The sequence below is a fragment of the Argentina silus genome, assembly GCF_951799395.1.
Source record: "Argentina silus genome assembly, chromosome: 1".
In the NCBI taxonomy this organism is placed as follows: Eukaryota; Metazoa; Chordata; class Actinopteri; order Argentiniformes; family Argentinidae; genus Argentina; species Argentina silus.
This window is the reverse complement of record NC_139655.1, coordinates 31,263,651-31,280,350: the sequence shown is the minus strand read 5'-3', so window position 1 is coordinate 31,280,350 and position 16,700 is coordinate 31,263,651. Positions and strand designations below refer to the sequence as shown.

General features: G+C 40.6%; 1 protein-coding gene across 1 annotated transcript in view; it reads left to right on the top strand.

The window, feature by feature from the left end:
• The window catches only part of gpr158b (G protein-coupled receptor 158b), a gene marked incomplete at both ends in the record, with an annotated part of 52,991 nt that overhangs the window by 25,080 nt on the left and 11,211 nt on the right, over nucleotides 1–16,700 (top strand). The window contains 4 exons of the mRNA XM_083667083.1: nucleotides 820–922; nucleotides 5,082–5,287; nucleotides 8,005–8,073; nucleotides 12,293–12,402. Of these exons, the coding sequence (XP_083523209.1) occupies nucleotides 820–922; nucleotides 5,082–5,287; nucleotides 8,005–8,073; nucleotides 12,293–12,402 (488 nt within the window). The remainder of the gene's footprint in view (nucleotides 1–819; nucleotides 923–5,081; nucleotides 5,288–8,004; nucleotides 8,074–12,292; nucleotides 12,403–16,700) is intronic.

Below are 16,700 nucleotides of genomic sequence, written 5' to 3'. Positions count from 1 at the left end.
GCTCCCATGTCTGAATGATGGTACTGTACATTATACAGTATGCTTCAACATTCATTGTGGGAGAAATCTTTGATGAGGTATTTGGTTTGGTTGTTGGTATGACTTTGTGCATTACATCTTTCAACACACCATGACATGCTGGATCATATGAACCTACAGTACTTTTGCCTATGACAATCTGATGAGATCTGAAAAGCTATACAGATGATGATTTTGGTTGTAATTAGTTGATTGTAAGGCATTGTGAGCCATTTTTTTCCATGCTATTTCATAATGTCAGTGCTTTAAAAGTGTTTTAGCAGGTTCTTCAAGTGTTACCTGATATTCAGCATGTCACCATCATGCATGTCTGCACCTGCAGAAGTCTAGCAATGATATGACTGCAAATGTAAAAGTATGGAATATAATAATAATATGGAACAAGGAATGTAAAAAATACAAAGGAGCCTTAGCGTGCCTCAGCGTTTGAATGTCAGGGCTGTTAGTAACGGTGGAATCGAGTTGAGTTTGAATTGAGTTGAGATTTGAATGGGAAATGAGAAAGAGCAGTGAACAGAATAGGAAAAAAGGAATAAAGAGGGGGACTGTTGAAAGACCTTATGTAACCAACCCAAATATTTCCTTTTTTGACAGAATTCCACATTATAGTGCCAGAGAGTTTTTCATTCTGTTTTTCAGAAGAGGAACAGTATTTTTTTTTTTTTTTTTAATTTAAGTTTTGAGAAACACAAAGAGTCTGTCTGTTATTCCCTCAATCCTGTTTTCCTGCCTGTTAAATAAATTCTCTATCATTCTTTCCTTATTCTCATCTCTCCCCAGTGCACCCCCATTGTTGGCCATGGATTCGTGCTGGACAAGTACAAGTGCCAATGCAGGAGAGGCTTCTACCATCCCAGCAGAGTGGCACTCAATGGCTTTACAAGTAGGTTTAGGGCCAGCAACAGATGGCATTTCTGCTGTCAACCTGGATCACTTCTGTGACTTTAGCAATAATAATGGCTTTAGCAGTGAACACAAAACATATGAATTTGCGTCATATTTGTTTTTATGTATAGTTTAGAGTAGTGCATAAGATCTTTTGGTATTTGAAGAACATTGCTTGAATATTGTTTGGTTCTTTATTTTTTTTCGTCTTTACATTTGTACACCACTGATGAATGCACGGCAGTGGCTTGAAGGCAAAGGATCAATAGGGGACAATAAATTAATATGGTCTTCTCCATTATTTCCGCCAGACAGCATCCATGGGGATGCTACAACCTTATGGTAATGAGACCTAAAAGTATCAGTGAAAAAAACCCCATACAACTGCATCATTAAAGAGATTTCAGGAGGATACTCATTTCCAGGTCTGAATGGACCTGCCACTTTTATTTCTCATACATCCCTCAAAACCGTACTGGGTTTTTGTTGTTTCCTAGCAACAATAAAACTGTCCCTAAAGAAAAAAATAAATGAAGTAGCTAAAACAGATACCCATGGAGAGGTTCCCACAGAATTGAAATAACTTGTGCCAATAACCACCCATCTGTTTACAAACAGAAATGCTGGTGCCTCTTGGGTGCAGAAACAGAGATCAAGTAGTATGCATTTAAAAGTCAAGCATAACAAGCACAATGGCATGATACATAAGATGTTAAAACTATTCAAATGTTGTCCACATCATGCAACATGACATTGTTATTGAAACAGTATTGCATGGTAGATTTTAGTTAATTATCATGACAGGAATTTGACAGCATACCTAAAGTGTAGTATGTCCAATTAGAGTGTATCATGCCTAAGAGTAGAGAGAAATCTATCTTATATGGAAAGGTGTGAAGCGAAATACAATATTGTGGAAAGAGAATTCACCCACTAAAGTATACATCTACTGTAGCAGAGAGCAGGCAGGGTCAGGTGCTGTTATACGCATCATTAAGTTGTAATTGAGTTTGGCAGGGTAAACGAGCATTAAGGATGATAACAAAATGACTGATGAGCTCTCTCTGCAGTCTCTGTGGGTAATTGTCCCCCACGATGAAATCGTGGAGGAGACTATGGACCGGTCTCTGTCCGTTCCGTTCGTGTGTCACACGCTTTATCTCCGACATCACTGGGACAATTTTGACGACACTTGGGTGAATTATGCGTCTTGCCATACAGATGCAGCATTTACACTATTGCATTATTGGCCCAATTTTCTGCCTTCAAAAAAACTCAAAGCTGTAAGAAGCAAAATCGTTAATGAATCAAATCACTACACGTTCCGGAAACATTTCAGTCATGCAAATAATTGTCATCAATTCACAAAAGGAGGGGTGCTACGTCATTTGTTTCTGCAATTTCAGCAATTTAAGACAGCATGACGTCTTTCCACAAAAACTAACCGCATGAAACAAATGTATCTCTCGCACACACACTGATGTAGGAAGCTGATGTTACCAGGGGTTGAGATTGCACTCGTTCCTCAAAGGTATACAAAATCAAAATACAACTTGACAACTCGTAGATGAGTACAATAGAGGCAGATTGGAGGGAGAGATGTCTAGAGGAAAAGCTGCCCGTCGTGATAAATATTTCCCCAGATATTCGCTTTTCTGACTAGCTTGATGGGATGACGCACATCCACACGCACCGCACAGCTGATCAACATGAACAACTCTGCTCACAATAGTTACCATGGCATTTAAGGCTGCTCTGTAGCATCTTTAATTTCCACTGACAAAATGCCGCTACAGAGGCATCTCTGGTACGACAGGTTGAGGTGTTTCAGACAGGCCTTTTTTAGGACAGCTTTTGAAGGGCTTATCATTTGTACACAGAATTATATGACGGTATAGTACTATCTCTGTGCTGCCACATCTTCCTGAGTGTAAAGATGGCTTTGTTAGAAGAGCATTATTTCACCTGCTTTCTCAACTGCTCCTTTGTTTAGTTTTGTTTTGATTGTAGTCCAAGATGTGCATATTTTACAATAATTGGGTTGCAAATACTCATACTTAATACTTGCACATCACTTAGCAAAATCAAAACCATTGTCCTAGTGTAACTGAATGCTTTGTGTATCTGTATGCTTTGCATTTGTTCATTGTTTCACCTAAAGTGGAACTGAAAAGGAAAGGGGTACATAGTCTAACTCCACTTCACTTAATTGGGTGTTGTTGAAGACAGGGAACAAACCAATTGAACTTGTTATTTTTGGGGAGGCTGCAGCTTCATACATCACCCAGAGGAGTAAATTGTAGGAGGATGGACAGATTCTGTGCAGCCTCAGTCCTCTTCGGTGATTTAATCTGAACCAAAGCAGTTATCGCAGTTATGGTGATGCACTCTTTTGTGAAATTACCAAAAAGTGCAAATGGTCTTCAAGAAGGAACTATTCTTTAGTTAGTGTTCTTTTAAATTTGACTTCTGGTTACTATGGGTTCTTAGGCCGAAGCTCTCTTATGAACATGCACGCATGCATGAACACGCACACACACACACACACACACACACACACACACACACAATGCCTCATTAGCTTACTTCAACTGTCTTAACCCAGCAGAACCCAAAATACAGTGCCCTGCATAAGTAATGGGACAGTGAAGCTCTACACTCCAAAAGTTTGCATTTTAAATCAAACTTTTATTTGATCTTATTTGTGTACATATTGGTTTCACCATTCCGAAATTACAACACTTTATATGCATAGACCCCCTGTTTTGTAGGATTACATTTTTCTGATCTGAACCCCATTTTTCCTCTTATGTCTTAGGGTTAGGGTTAATGTGTAGTGAACAATGCACGACAAACCAAACCAAAAGTTTTTATTCCATCACTGTGTTTAATTCCAACATAGTGCATAGACAAAGTACTCACATGGCTTATGTCATTGTTACTGTAAGTAAAGCTTTGAAGTTTTATTGATGTTGTTAAAACTTTTTTTCTACTTCCCTTTGGTTAGGAATCAACAGGCAACCTTGTTACAATGTTGAATCATGACTGTCAAACCAGTCAAACTGTCAAACCATTCCTTTAATGTAGTCTGCATGCAACCTTGTCATAGTGTAATGACCGTCAAATGCAGATTTTCAGAAAACCTGTATTTTTAACACATGATTAACAATGTAGCAACACTGGAAGATGACCATCAAATGACAACCATAAACCAACATGGTATGATGGTGTTACCACATGAATACACAGTAAACGTTGTCCTACAGTTATTTTCCATTGTCTCTCTATGGTGAGCACAAGATACAAAAACATACAATGTTTAGATTTAGACATTACTGCACCATACCATTTTCAATGTCAATCTAGACACTCACATCAGTTTAATCATTATTTTAATGAAAATGGTAATACATTTAAGTTTGGCGTAATTGGATGGCTCCGCTCTGTATAGCTCCCTGCCTGAAGTTTAATAACATAAAATCCAAAATACCAATATGGGAGGGAGCCCAGGACTTATCAAACCCCCCGTAGGTAGGCTAAATACAGAGCGACTGAGGGGGTGAAGGCTGGGGTGGTGGGTGGGACTCTCATAGACTCTCATAGACAGTGGTGTCACACTGGTTAACCATGGTGGAATGTTGCAAACTTGGCTGCTTTTAAGCCTTGTCCCTGAACATGTGATGGATGTTTTTGCGTACGTGTGAATCAGCTGTCTGTCACTTGACTTGAGTGCCCTGCTGCTGTTCGATTTAGCTTCATTAATACAATGTCAGTATTTCTAAAATGGGGAGTATTAACCAAGTGGAAAGATAACATCTGCGTGTTGTATGTAACACTAAATATTCCACTCAATATTACTCAAAAAGAAAGCTAGAACTATCATAGAACTGCTATTGTACATAACTTGCTATTGAGGTTAAAAACATTTAACCACATTTTTCACTCAATCCATCTTGTCACCACTCGGCACACTTTTTGTTGTTAAAGTGACACATTTATAATGCTTTACTGATGATAAAATGGTCGGCTACAGTAATAAGCAACATTACTATCTGCAGAATTGTCTTGAACTTTGACCTGCCACAGCCTCCCTAATGCTATCATGACCCATCATCTTCTTTACTTATTGTGCTCATTATCTTTGCCCTTTCTAAAAGAGAGGGGTCCACACAGTGAAGACCCCTTTGAGGGGTCCAGCAAGTGCCTGCCATGCCGGGACGGCTGCCTCTTCTGCCGGGATGACAAGCCTTGCCTGGCCCAGAAGGATGGGACACTCCGGCTTACTGTAGCCTCCTTCCAGGGCCTCTGCGTGCTGCTGGACTTTGTCGGCATGGTGCTGGTCTACCACTTCCGCAGGAACAAGGTGACTCAGGTCAATGGGGTCAAATGTCAGGGGTTAAGACTGAGCCTATCAGGTCATTAAAGGGAAACTAAAGGGTCATTAAAGGGGTTCTCCAACTAAACCATCTATATGTTTTTCTTCATCTAAGGTCCTGACTTACTGGATAAGTTTAAAAGTGTTGATATTTAATGTGTATTTCACATACACACCTCAAAGCTACATTTCAGCAGAGAGGCAATGGAGGCCAGAGTGATGCCACTTTTATCTCCCTTTGGCCAAAGGCCAATCCATCTTCTGAATTCAGGACCTGTGTTACTACTGCCAGTCCAAATGGTGACGCAGATCGCCAGTAATATGAGCATTATTTGTTTTCCTTATCAACTAGCCTTCAGTGACTGGCCAAACCATTTAGCTCAATCTTGACAATTTACCTCAGAAGGAGAAATGTAGCCTTGAGAAATGGGTTTGCACAATAGCCAGATATTTGCCAACCAACTTTTGTTTTGATTGTAAAGGATTTTCCTGAGAAAACTCTAAAACAGATTTGCCCTATGTAGACCTTGTCCGACCTAAGGCTTCTTAGAAGGCCCAATCCATCGTTTTGCATCCATAAAGATAATGATGGTCGTTATAATGGTAAACATTTAGAGTGCATAATGCTCAAAGCACTTTACATTATACAGTATGGGGATAACTCACCACATCCACCACACGCTGAATGTGTACCACAGACAGTTATGATTTACAATATAGCCATTTTGTGCCAGAACGTTCACCACACATTGACTGTCACAGTAGTGATGCGAGTCATTGGGCCAATTTGAAGTTGGGGGTGATACGATGGCCTTGATAGTACAAGGAGCAAAGTTGCCAATTTAGCCAGGATACAGAAGTTAACACTCTTGTATTGTGATACAAGTTGTATGGCATGTGAGTCAGGACCTCAGAGAGTACATTCAGCATACCAATTTAATATGATATCAGGTACAGAATCTCATGCATCAGCAAAGCAATGAAGTGTGCTTAGGGTTAGGGTTAGGTTTAGGGGTAATGTATATTCATGAGTCAGGATGACGTCAATATCACCATAGTCACTCCTCATCAATCACAATAGGCAATTAAACTCCATAGGTCACAAACTACAGAATGTAAACAGACGTGTTATTTTTGGAGACAGGTGTCAGCGTTATGATTGTTGATGTATATCATTTTTTTAAATATATTTTAATATACATCTTGAATATACAGGGGACAGGAAATAAAATAATGCATAGGGTTACAATAATACTCTTCTTTTAATATAACTCTCTGTGACCAAGTATAGAGGAGCAGTACAACAACTCTTCCAAAACTAACTCGGCACATGCAGGTGCACCCTAGGAAAATTCCTGTCATTATAAAAGTGTAACTTGACCTTGACACAAATTTCACATTACACATCCTAACTATAAAATAACAAACCAAGGTTACACTAGCAAAAGAGAGTCAGTGTGGTAGCTAATTAACGGTAAATTCTAGTGAATGGCTAACTATAAAATAACAAATCAAAGTTACACTCGCAAAAAAGAGTCAGCGTGGTAGCTAATTAATGGTAAATTCCAGTAAATGACTCAATTTACTTTACTTGCAAGCTTAGTAAACTTTTGGCCAAATCAGAACATATTTACCATTCGTTAGCTACTGCTCAGATTTACTTTTGCTAGCAATCATAACGATGATGTCTGTCTCCAAAAATCAAATCAATGTTTATTTACCATATGCAAACCAAATGTCAAAAGGGGGAAAAAACGCACAATGCCCCTGTGTCCAATAAAAAAAAAAAAACCCTCCTCAAAGCAAAACAATAAGTGACACCCAGAGCCACTGAACCACTGACTTTGTTCATGGTTAGCCTTATCTCGAATTCTGCATCATGAAATACCTTTCGATCTCCAAAGACAGCAGCGGCTGACCAGAGAAAGGGCAGCTCATCTGTAAATAATAGCCTACCTGGCATAATCAAAGACTGCATACACTTAGCATACCCCTCTCTCTCGTGTCCAATCAAAAATAGCCTATGCTCATGTGTAGGTAATCCTCAAGTCTGTAAACTACATATCATCATCCAACCAACATTCAAGTTTTCCCCCTAGGAAACTCAAAATGATGGTGACAACTTCGATGGAGGTGATAGATAAATATGAATCGAATTCAAAGCCTTATATCAATTTCAACATCATCATCATTTCGATCAATTGCGACCTGCAAGAAACCCTCAAGAAAATGGAGGTAGTGTCTCCGGGCAGGGCTCACCAAAGGGATTCCATTCTTCCAGTCTTCAATCTAAACGACAGGGCTAACTATTAAACATTTTGAAGATTAGAAATATGAGGGGGTTGTCTCTTAAAAATAGTTTTTTTTTAACTTATTTATAGCACTTTATGTTGTTACCAAATCATCTTTTTGAAATACAGTTCAGAGACATCCCTAGAGGTGTGGGAATTTAAATAAAAGACAGTGCCTTCTAGGATATAATAGGTAATTAAATCCAGCTCAAAAGTCTCCGGTCCTTGCTAATTTTCTTTTTATTGGTTGTGAAGCGGATAAACAAAAGGAAGACCTTTACTATCCATAGCCATTGTGTTTTTTGCCACTGAATTAAATACCACTACATACTCCACCGACCATACAGTATGACAACTTTCTCTGTGGTTGAGGGGCGTTATCTATTTATTCTGTTGTTCTTTTTTTTTCTGTAGCGAATCCGAGCCTCTGGTCTCATCCTCCTGGAGGCCATCTTGTTGGGAGCTTTGCTGCTCTACTTTCCTGTAAGTCTCAATGTGCACTGATGTCTGTCTCTGTCTTGTTGTTGTGTTGATTATATGGTAATTATCCTTTTCTGATATGGACTGCACTCAGTGATGAGAACATGTAGCACCAGACCAGGGTCCAAATAGTATAGTATAGTATCAAGTATTTCAATTACTTTCAAGGCGGGTGGGGGAGGGGGGGTGTAAAATAGTATTTGTTTTTGAATGCATTAGAATGTAGTTTCAAATACAGGTAAAGTAATATTTTGAACAGAAGTAGTTGTTTTGGTCAGTTTATTTTCAAATGATCAAATACAATTTGTGTCGCAATTTTACCTACAAATTCTTAAATACAAATGTATTTCGACCCAGGTCTGTGTAACACCGTCATTAAATATGTATGAGCTGTAGCTTAACATTAGTTCTGCTTACATTAGATTGACTGCATTAGAGTCCATGTGACCTAAATAGCTGGTTAATGCCAACCTAATGCAAACCTGCAATTGATGCTTATGGGTTTCTTAAAATGTTAGCTTGCTTAGTAGCTTCAGTCCATCTTCTTGCAGGATGTGCAAGGTGTGAAATGTTATATGCTAAGCACTCTGAATTTAGATGTCAGAGCTATTTTAAATGGCAAAGAATCTAGTCTCAGAAATGCTGGTGAGTAATGCTTCAAAGTCTGTCTACAGTTGAACCTGGAGCGCGGAAAGAGCTGGAACAGATGGGGAGTTTTTACCCAATGTAGCATATGAGTTTTGATGGAGCCAGGGATTTCACTTACTTCAGATATCTACAATGGCTGCCAACAACAAAAGAGCTGTCTACAAAAAGAGTAGGAATTGATTCATTTAAATAAGCCATTTGAAAAGGAACATTAGAGGTTAGTTGACAAGGACGAGGTCCACTGCTGTTGCTGACATGAGCTCTAGAGACTGGACCTTTTCTCTCACTCCAGACTAGTTGGAAAAATATTGCCCCATCATACTACTAAAGGTGGTCTAAAAAAGGTTCTGGTGCACTCCACACATGGGTATACACACTTGTATCAGCAATACCATGCAGTGCTTGGTTGTCATCTTATTTCCATCTACACATTATTTTAGAGGGTAGGCAGCTTTGATGGTATGAACCAGGTGTGTAACTGCCTGCCCCATTTAAGACTTTTGTCTGTTTTTGCACGCACCTCTCCATCCCTCCCTACTGCCTTCCCCTCAAATCATGAAGACCGCTCTCCTACACAACTATTCCTGGACAGAAGTGAGAGTCCTTCTCCAAAAATATCCCTTTCCTCTTTCCACCCCACAGGAGCAGCATCTCCTCAATTTGATATGCACATGCACTAAGATCCTGAGGTTTCTCAGTCTCTTCTTCCATCCATATTCCCTTTCCCTGCCTCTCCCTCTCCGCCCCCCCCGTCTCTCTCTCTCTCTCTCTTACTGCTGCTGCTGTTGCCATAGCCCTGGCTTATCTTAGTGCAGCTGCTCCGCTGTGGCATGCAATGCATTTTTAAAGAGTCCATCAAGTTCTAGCACAACTTGTTTTAAAAATAAATCTGCTGATTAATTGATGGAAAAGGGTGGGGGGAGGGGAGCCACCTTTGCAGGGTGATATAAACATGTAGCTGCAACTCTGGCTTCAGAGTCCCATGTGACTTTGTCTCCCTCAGGAAAAGGTGTGTGTGTGTGTGTGTGTGTGTGTGTGTGTGTGTGTGTGTGTGTGTGTGTGTGTGTGTGTGTGTCTGTCTGTCTGTCTGTCTGCCTGCCTGTCTGTCTGTCAGTGTGTGTATGTGCGTGTCTATAGGGGGGTGTGTGACCTAGTTTTACCTCTTATTTTGTAGGTGATGTATTTTGGCCTGTCATGGAGAGCCGCGAGGCTAGTTTATTGTATAGGGGGAATGCTGAGGCCAGGATCAGCTAATCCTAGCCACAGGTTATCAGACGAGTAGGGAGAGTGAGCATGAAGGATACGATCAAATGCAATTAATGAGCATGCTGTATATTGCCCCTGCACTGTTTGATGGTTGGAGTGGTTGTTGTGAAGTTGAATTTGCTGTTGGGTATTTCTCTTTGTGTGGGTGTGTTTCATAACAGCCACAAATAAACAAAAAATGTGGGGCACAAGACCAACTCTCAATCACCATGAGGGAAGTATTGAAAAGGATGTTGAATTCACATCATCTGTGTAAAATCAACATAAAATATAAATGGTGTACTTGTGTACATACCAAGCAGAGCCATACCGCAACTGTGACTACAATCATACCGTTTCTGGCTTTACATTTTCCATGACCTGCATACAAATGCAAAGCTTTAGGACTTTAAGACTTGGATCAGGATTCGTGTCAGATGACTGCAGCATATCTTTGATTCTGTGCATTACATTTTCAGTCTTGAGCTGTTAGTGCCTTTCTGGCTGTATGGATGAATGGCTGAAGGCAGCACAAGCTAAAAATCAAGATTATAGTCCTATATATAAAAAAAAAAGAAAAAAAAAAAAGAGGGTTAGGGTTCTGTGATCTGTCCTCCAACATTTTGCTCACTTAATTTTAATTAATTTTATCAGGCTTTCAGCGGTTATCACCAAAATCGAACGCTGTAGGCTACGTCACTCAAATACGTAGTATTTGCACACCGTTAGCCAGTTGTGTGCTAACTGGCCTTAGGAAATACTTAGGAAGTACAGCCTTTTTGTCTCTGGCCTTATGAAGTATAGCCTATTCATCTATGGCCTTATGGAGTATAGCTTTTTCGTCTGTGGCCTTATGGAGTATAGCCTCTTCATCTATGGCCTTATGGAGTATAGCTTTTTCGTCTGTGGCCTTATGGAGTATAGCCTCTTCATCTATGGCCTTATGGAGTATAGCTTTTTCGTCTGTGGCCTTATGGAGTATAGCCTCTTCATATATGGGCTTATGGAGTATAGCCTTTTCGTCTGTGGCCTTATGGAGTATAGCCTCTTCATATATGGGCTTATGGAGTATAGCCTTTTTGTCTATGGCCGTAGGGAGTATAGCCTTTTTGTCTATGGCCGTAGGGAGTATAGCCTTTTTGTCTATGGCCTTAGGGAGTATAGCCTTTTTCTCTTTGATCTAGCAACTGACTCTATCGCCTGAGAACTAAGGATGTCCTAAAATGGACACCGTACATCAGAGTTGCCCACCCTCTAATAATATGAAGATGGAAACATGATGTCAACCAAGCACTGAATGGTATACAGACTGTGAATATTGAGTGCTCTCATATCATGGAAGTGTGAGTTACTTTGCGGGACTGTGGCACTGTTTCAAGCCATCTGAGAAGATGTTTTCCCTGTTTGAGAGTTGGCTCATCACTGATCGACGACAGATGTTTTGCCGCCTTAACACGGGGAGAGGGGTGCAGGTGCGCGTGTCCCTCTGCTTAATTAAATAGGATATCTGCCATCTGTCAAAATATGAATGTATCATGGGAGTTTGATAGGGGGATAAATTACTGGGTATACTATATGGGTGTGATATGAGTCATATACAGTATGTAAGCAAGATGGTAACCCAAAGAAAATGGGATTGGAAAGGCCTTCACGCTTATTTGCAGGCTATGATGGGTTGGGAGCTGAATTGAGGAAGACTAAGACTGTGTGATTTTTATGGAATGATTGGAATCCATAAAAGTCTGCAAGGCTGTGGAAGCTGTTAATCTCAACAGTTCCTTCTGATCTATGTATGTTTTAAAAGGGCATTGGTTGGAATAGTAGCATTGACACAGGGGGGAGATTTCATCTTAGAGGAATTCACAATACAAGATTTTATATCCACACAATGTTACAACACATTATGTATTCAGCATGGACTGTGTCACTCAATTCCATTTTAGTCGCTTGAGATGTGATATTTGCAGTCCTCAAATATATAATAAAACAAGCGTAAAAACAAAGACATAAGCTTTGCAAACAGCCATTGTACATTGTCTTGAGTCAGCTGTGTCCCTTAATGTACCTCTTTCAATAATGAGTGAGAACGATCTTCACACTGAGCAAAAACGACAGGGTAACATTTTCCAACCCACTGCCAGGATTTTCCCATTTAGTCAACATGCAGAAAATTAGACTGCAAACATGAAGGGCAAGGGCCCAGCCCCACAGTCAGATGTTTTCCCAATGTTTCCTGGCAATTGGGCATAACGAAAGTTAAAGTTGTGTCTGCAACGCTGAGAGAAAAGTGAGCACTTGCCGTGTATGCTAATGTTGAATGTCCCTTTAGGTGATGATACTTTACTTCAACCCGAGCGTATTCCGCTGTATCCTCCTGAGATGGGTTCGTCTCCTGGGTTTTGCTTCTCTTTATGGAACAGTGATCCTGAAGCTATACAGGTATTAGTTGTATCATAACTTGTATCATATATGTTAGTAATACTAAATAATGTATACAGTACACTGTTGTTACATTGTTGATACTGTGTAAATACATGATTTTTTATGCCACTCGATAAAAGGTGGGACAATGAATTTACTCTTTTTTTCCTTTTTTTTTTAAAGGAGCACTTGTCATTACGGTTGCAAAATTCAGAGAATTTGGATGGTTGAAAATTCCCATGGGAATGGTCAGGAAATGATTGCACACTGATAGTATTTGTCTCTGACCCTTTTATTATACTGTTCTATTACATATGAAAACAGCCTCTTTAAACTACATTTAGGTTTACATTTTGAGCTGTAACTGAGTAAGATTGTAACATAAAGTAACATTGACCTTGTACTTGTTACATTGCTCCAGATAATCCATTCAATAACATAATCGAATCACTCCCCTCCCAAAAAAAGACACATTCAGTATAGAAAATAAGATAAAGTAGTAATTAGCCTATGAAAACTACTGGCGCAAGATGAGGGCCAAATGACCAATAGCATAATTTTCACATTGAATGTCTATTGCCATTTTTTTATCCCTTTAGTTGGAATTCTTTTCTCGGGAGCTTTGACGTCCTCCTTGTTTCTATTTCTCTCACTTGCTCGACATGTGCTGTCACCTCTTTGTGTTACAGCTTCAACCTATACACTTTGGTTTAAAGCTTCAACCCATACTCTTTGGGTTACAGCTTCAACCTATACACTTTGGTTTAAAGCTTCAACCCATACACTTTGGGTTACAGCTTCAACCCATACACTTTGGTTTAAAGCTTCAACCCATACACTTTGGGTTACAGCTTCAACCCATACACTTTGGTTTAAAGCTTCAACCCATACACTTTGGGTTACAGCTTCAACCCATACACTTTGGTTTAAAGCTTCAACCCATACACTTTGGGTTACAGCTTCAACCTATACACTTTGGTTTAAAGCTTCAACCCATACTCTTTGGGTTACAGCTTCAACCCATACACTTTGGTTAAATCATAGGTCAGTTATTTTGGTAACACTTCACATGAAAGGGGTATACATAACACATTCGTAACATCTGACATAGACACTTCATAAAACCTTCATAATTGTTGTGTCAGCCTTTCATAAAGTATTTATGTAACATGTCTATATGACATACACTCACCGGCCACTTTATTAAGTACAGCTGTTCAACTGCTCGGTAACGCAAATATCTAATCAGCCAATCACATGGCAGCAACTCAATGCATTTAGGCATGTAGACATGGTCAAGACGACCTGCTGAAGTTCAAACCGAGCATCAGAATGGAGAAGAAAGGTGATTTAAGTGACTTTGAACGTGGTATGGTTGTTGGTGCCAGACGGGCTGGTCAGAGTATTTCAGAAACTGCTGATCTACTGGGATTTTCACACACAACCATCTCTAGGGTTTACAGAGAATGGTCAGAAAAAGAGAAAATATCCAGTGAGCGGCATAGAGATGATAGAAAGGCAACAGTAACTCAAATAACCACTCGTTACAACCAAGGTATGCAGAAGACCATCTCTGAATGCACAACACGTAGAACCTGGAAGCAGATGGGCTACAGCAGCAGAAGACCACACCGGGTGCCACTCCTGTCAGCTAAGAACAGGAAAATGAGGCTACAATTCGCACAGGCTCACCAAAATTGGACAATAGAAGATTGGAAAAACGCTGCCTGGTCTGATGAATCTCGATTTCTGCTGCGACATTCAGATGGTAGGGTCAGAATTTGGCGTAAACAACATGAAAGCATGGATCCATCCTGCCGTATGAACGGTTCAGGCTGGTGGTGGTGGTGTAATGGTGTGGGGGATATTTTCTTGGCACACTTTGGACCCCTTAGTATCAAATGAGGATTGTTTAAACGCCACAGCCTACCTGAGTATTGTTGCTGACCGTGTCCATCCCTTTATGGCTACAGTGTACCCATCTTCTGATGGCTACATTCAGCAGTATAACACGCCATGTCACAAAGCTCACATAATCTCAAACTGGTTTCTTGAACATGACAATGAGTTCACTGTACTCCAATGGCCTCCACAGTCACCAGATCTCAATCCAATAGAGCACCTTTGGGATGTGGTGGAACGGGAGATTTGCATCATGGATGTGCAGCCGACAAATCTGCAGCAACTGCATGATGCTATCATGTCAATATGGACCAAAATCTCTGAGGAATGTTTCCAGCACCTTGTTGAACCGATACCACAAAGAATTAAGGCAGTTCTGAAGGCAAAAGGGGGTCCAACCCGGTACTAGCAAGGTGTACCTAATAAAGATTTTGAACAGTAGGTCAGATTAAATCAGGAATGGATGTCAAAATAAAAGTCTGTCAGAATCACAATCCCCTCTATCACAATTGTGTAATTAACTGAACTGATATAAATACTTACTTGAATGAAATGTGCATTGGATGGAGCTCTCGGATTGATCTATTTATCAACAGAGGTTTTTGGATACCGCATAGTAAAGTGACTTACAATTCTATATCTATGGATACTTCCAAAAGTGAAACAAAACCAAAACACCAAAGCTCACTTTCAGACACAGCCAGCAAAATAGTACACAGATACAGCAACATCTCTACACCACTACTGAGATGAGGATACATTTCAATCTAAGTGAAGCATGGCATCCCAGTAAACATTTTGTGGTTGATTCAAAGTTGAAAAGACGTCTCTGTCCAACGTTGATGCCACACAAATTTCAGGGGCATATGTGAATGTTCAAATGAGGTCATCTAATTATACATTAAACAATTTCTGACATGTAAAGAGTCTAGCTTTCTTGTATCCATCACTAACGGATCTCCCTGCAGAGTGCCTAAGGTGGTCTGCCATGGCACCCTCGATCTCATTACCGATTGTCTGTTGATCCTATTTCATTCTAACCAACTGTCTCACTACCTATTTCAAAACAACCTCTTTGACCATCACCAATCCGGCTTTAAGGCTGGGCACTCTACTGAGACTGCTCTCCTTGCTGTCAGAGGCCCTTCACTCTGCTTGAGCTTCCTCCCTCTCCTCTGTTCTCATTCTTCTAGACCTGTCTGCTGCATTTGACACAGTAAACCACCCGATCCTTCTCTCCACCCTCTCAGAACTGGGCATCTCTGGCTCTGCACTCTCCTGGTTTGTATCCTACCTGGCCGATTGCTCTTACCAGGTGATGTGGAGAGGGATTGCTGTCCTCTCCACGAGCCCTCACCACTGGGGTCCCCAGGGCTCTGTTCTAGGGCCCTTACTGTTCTCCCTCTATACCAAATCTCTTGGCTCAGTAATCACATGGTTAATCACATGCCCGTCTGGTGTTCAATCTCCCCAAATTCTCCCATGTCACACCCCTCCTTTGCACCCTTCACTCCCGGTAGCAGCTCGCATCAGATTCAAGACCCTGGTGCTCGCCTACCGGGTGGCAAAAAGAACAGCCCCTCCATACTTGCAAGCAATGGTCAGCCCCCAAACTCCTGCCTGATTACTCCGCTCTTCCACCTCGGCTGGCCGCTTGGCACCGCCGCCTCTACGTGGATACAGCAGCCACGCTACTCGGTTATGGCTTTTCAATGTCCTGGCGCCCCGCTGGTGGAACGAGCTTCCCACTGCTGTCATGACTGCAGAGTCACTACCTATCTTCCGCCGTAGATTGAAGACCCATCTCTTCAGGCTACATCTTAACTGTCCCTCTTAAAGACCTCTTCATTCTCACTACTCCCCTGTGCACGTTTCTTTCCTATAAATAAATTGAAAAAAATAAAAAATAAAATAATAATCTTCCTTTCTTCTAGCATTGTGACTGCCAATAGCCCCTGGTCCTAGCATAGCTTACTTTTTCTTATGATGACTGATGGATAGATGATTCACTTACTTTGACAAATGTATTTGTTGTAAGTCGCTTTGGATAAAGGGTTTTTTTTTCTGCTAAAAAAAAAAGAAAAAAAAATGCAGAAAAGCATGAAATCCTTTAATTATTACTGAAAACAATGCAACAGTTCTCGGGTTCGAACAGTTCTAGGGTTCTTATTTCACACTACCATCATACTAGCTTCACAAGTCACAGTGATTCCACAGCTTATAATATGACTGATCATTGTAGAATTTGACTTACCACGCCTGGGGGTCTGTAGAGTAGATGATGTCTTGGAACTGGAGGAGGACTACTGCATCTCCAGGCATACATGTTGTCGGGCAGTCCTCCATGGTCCTTCAACATATTTTAACCCAAAAAGATGTCAAAGGAAAGGAATATACTGTAGCTATCCATCTCA